The sequence below is a fragment of the Dicentrarchus labrax genome, unplaced genomic scaffold (assembly GCF_905237075.1).
Source record: "Dicentrarchus labrax unplaced genomic scaffold, dlabrax2021, whole genome shotgun sequence".
Taxonomy (NCBI): Eukaryota; Metazoa; Chordata; class Actinopteri; family Moronidae; genus Dicentrarchus; species Dicentrarchus labrax.
Window position 1 is genome coordinate 23299349 of NW_026136702.1, and position 2658 is coordinate 23302006.

General features: G+C 52.0%; 1 protein-coding gene across 1 annotated transcript; it reads left to right on the forward strand.

Annotated features, from left to right (window-relative positions):
* Positions 1–201: 201 nt before the first annotated feature.
* Positions 202–2383, forward strand: foxg1b (forkhead box G1b). Its single transcript, XM_051418288.1, has one exon. It carries the CDS (start codon positions 706–708, stop codon positions 1960–1962), a length of 1257 nt encoding a protein of 418 aa, XP_051274248.1. The 5' UTR covers positions 202–705; the 3' UTR covers positions 1963–2383.
* Positions 2384–2658: the final 275 nt, after the last annotated feature.

Here is a 2658-nt window from a genome sequence, read left to right on the forward strand (position 1 = left end):
GACATGAATTCAAACTATTACTGTCGTTGAGAAAACAAAGCCGAGGAGGTTGCTTGCCGTGACTGCACTGTGCGCTTTTACGCACACGCACAGGCGTGCACACCATCAGACAGACGTGCGCTTTTACGCACAAGCTCAGAATGGGATTTTACGCACACATGCACAGAGAGGAGGGTGCATGACGCACGGCACAATTACATGAACGAATTTAGGGAGAGGTGCATGCGCGCAAATACCAAAAGATAGGGAGAGAGAGAGAGAGATTAAAGAGAGCAGATAGAAATTAGAGGTTTGTGTTGTTGGAGACATTAAAGGTCGTCAGACTCTCAGTTTGGAGAATGAAGCACGGAGAGGAAGAAGCAGAAAAGAGGATTTGTTGACAAAATCACCAAGTTGGAGAAGCTCCTCCTCTCTGTGATGTAGCTGTGAGTCGGAACCTCCTTAATTACTAATTTCTCCACATCCAAGCCACGCTCTCTCTCTCTCTCCCTCTCTCTCTCTCCCCCTCTCTCTGTCCGTCTCTATTCTCTCTCTCTCTCTCCAGTCCTCCATCCATGCATCTCTCATCCTGACCCTCCTTTCTCTCTCCTCTCTGTCTCTCTTTCGTTTCCAGACCGGATAACGGAGGTGGACGAGCTTGGAGTTGTTGTTGTTATTTTTTTTATTATTATTTATTCCTCGTTTTTGGGAGACCCGCCACCGGGCATGGAGGATGTAAAAGACCCACCGACCGTTCACCGGTCCTCCTCCTTCAGCATCAAGAGCCTCCTGCTGCCCTCCAAGTGCGACAGACCGGACTCCGTCGCTGCTGCCGCCGCCGCCGCCGCCGCTGCGGTCGTCGGCATCCCCGGGACACTCTCTCCTTCCCCGGGCTCCGACTCTGAGAAGTCGCTGGACCCAGCGGAGGTGGACTCCACGGCCGCGGGTCTGGACCCGGATAAACCGGGCAAGGAGGAGCAGGGGGAAGAAGAGGAGGAGGGCGGAGGGGGAGGCGGAGGAGGGGACGGCGCTAAGGCCACACCGGAGCAGAACACAAACGGTAATAATAGCGGGAAAAACGGAAAATATGACAAGCCCCCGTTCAGCTACAACGCTCTGATCATGATGGCCATCCGGCAGAGCCCCGAGAAGCGGCTCACGCTGAACGGCATCTATGAGTTTATCATGAAAAACTTCCCGTATTACCGGGAGCACAAGCAGGGCTGGCAGAACTCCATTCGGCACAACCTGAGCCTCAATAAGTGCTTCGTTAAGGTGCCCAGGCACTACGACGACCCGGGGAAGGGGAACTACTGGATGCTGGACCCGAGCAGCGATGATGTTTTCATCGGGGGGACAACCGGAAAGCTCCGAAGGCGCTCCGCCACATCCCGGGGCAAACTGGCGATGAAACGCGGGCTGCGCTTCGCTCCTCTCGGCTTGGGGATTAACGAGCGGGCGAACAACCCGCTCTACTGGCAGATTTCTCCGTTTCTCTCCCTGCACCATCACCACCACCATCACCCGCACTACAACGGATCCTCACCCGGGTTTTTGAACCAAGCGGCCGGCTACGGCTCGTTGCTGCCCGCAGTGGAACAGCTGAGCAACGGGGACCTGGGGCGCTCCATCCTCGGCGGGTCAGCCGCCGGGGCGCTGGGCTTGACGAACAGTTACGGGATGAGTACGTCGCCGGTCGGGCTGCTCTCCAGTCAGACTGCCGGGTATTTTGTCTCAGGGACCCAACACGCTGCTGCAGGGGCACCGGGGCCGCCGGGAGGAGGACCGCCGCCTCCTCCGCCGCATCTCCAGCAGGGCGCACCGGGGTTCGGCGGCCTGGCGACCAGCGGCTCCCCGCAGTCCCTGCTGTCGGACTCCCTCAGAAACAGCTCCCTACCGGCCTTCTCCCCGGGCATGTCCGCGGGGTTCCCCGGGGTGCTGTCCCATCAAAAGAGGGTGACTCCAAACGCTTTCCTAAACTGAACTCCCCCCCTCCCTCACCCTCCTCCCCTATCACCATCACCTCTCCGCGGATGGCACCGGGACGAGGACGCACAAGAGACGTCATGTTAAGGGCAAATAATAAGTGGTAAATATCAAACATTGATCGCAAAAAATATATATGAAGTGAAACTTTTTGGCCATATTCTGCCCCGAAGAGCAACGGGTTTACTTTGATTTAGTTTTTTCGCATTTTATTGAAAAAGGGACAAACTTTTGTTACCCGCGGGTTGTACAACTGTAAACTAGACTTGCCAAAGGTAACACTTTAAGTATATTTCAAGCTATTTATATCTTGTACAAAGATTTTCAGTACTTTCTTTGAATCTTTTATTTATGTTTTGTATTTATTGTACAATGTATTTAAATTCTATTTGTCAGTGTATACTCATCAGTATTGGGGGGGGGGACAAGACATACAGGGTTAATAATTATTTATGAATTTTGAGACAATCAAGGAGAAACAAGACAATCAAAACTTTTTCGTTTTTCCTTTTTTTCGAGAGGAAAAACTTTTGAAAAAGTAAATAATGAATAAATAAAGCCTTAAAATCAGCAGAAACAATCAGGGGTTTTGAGAGGAAAAATAAGCCTACAAATCATATCTCTACTCAGGTTTGACCCCGGACAGGCCTAATAATGATACAAAAATATGAATAATAATAAAACTGCTCTCTG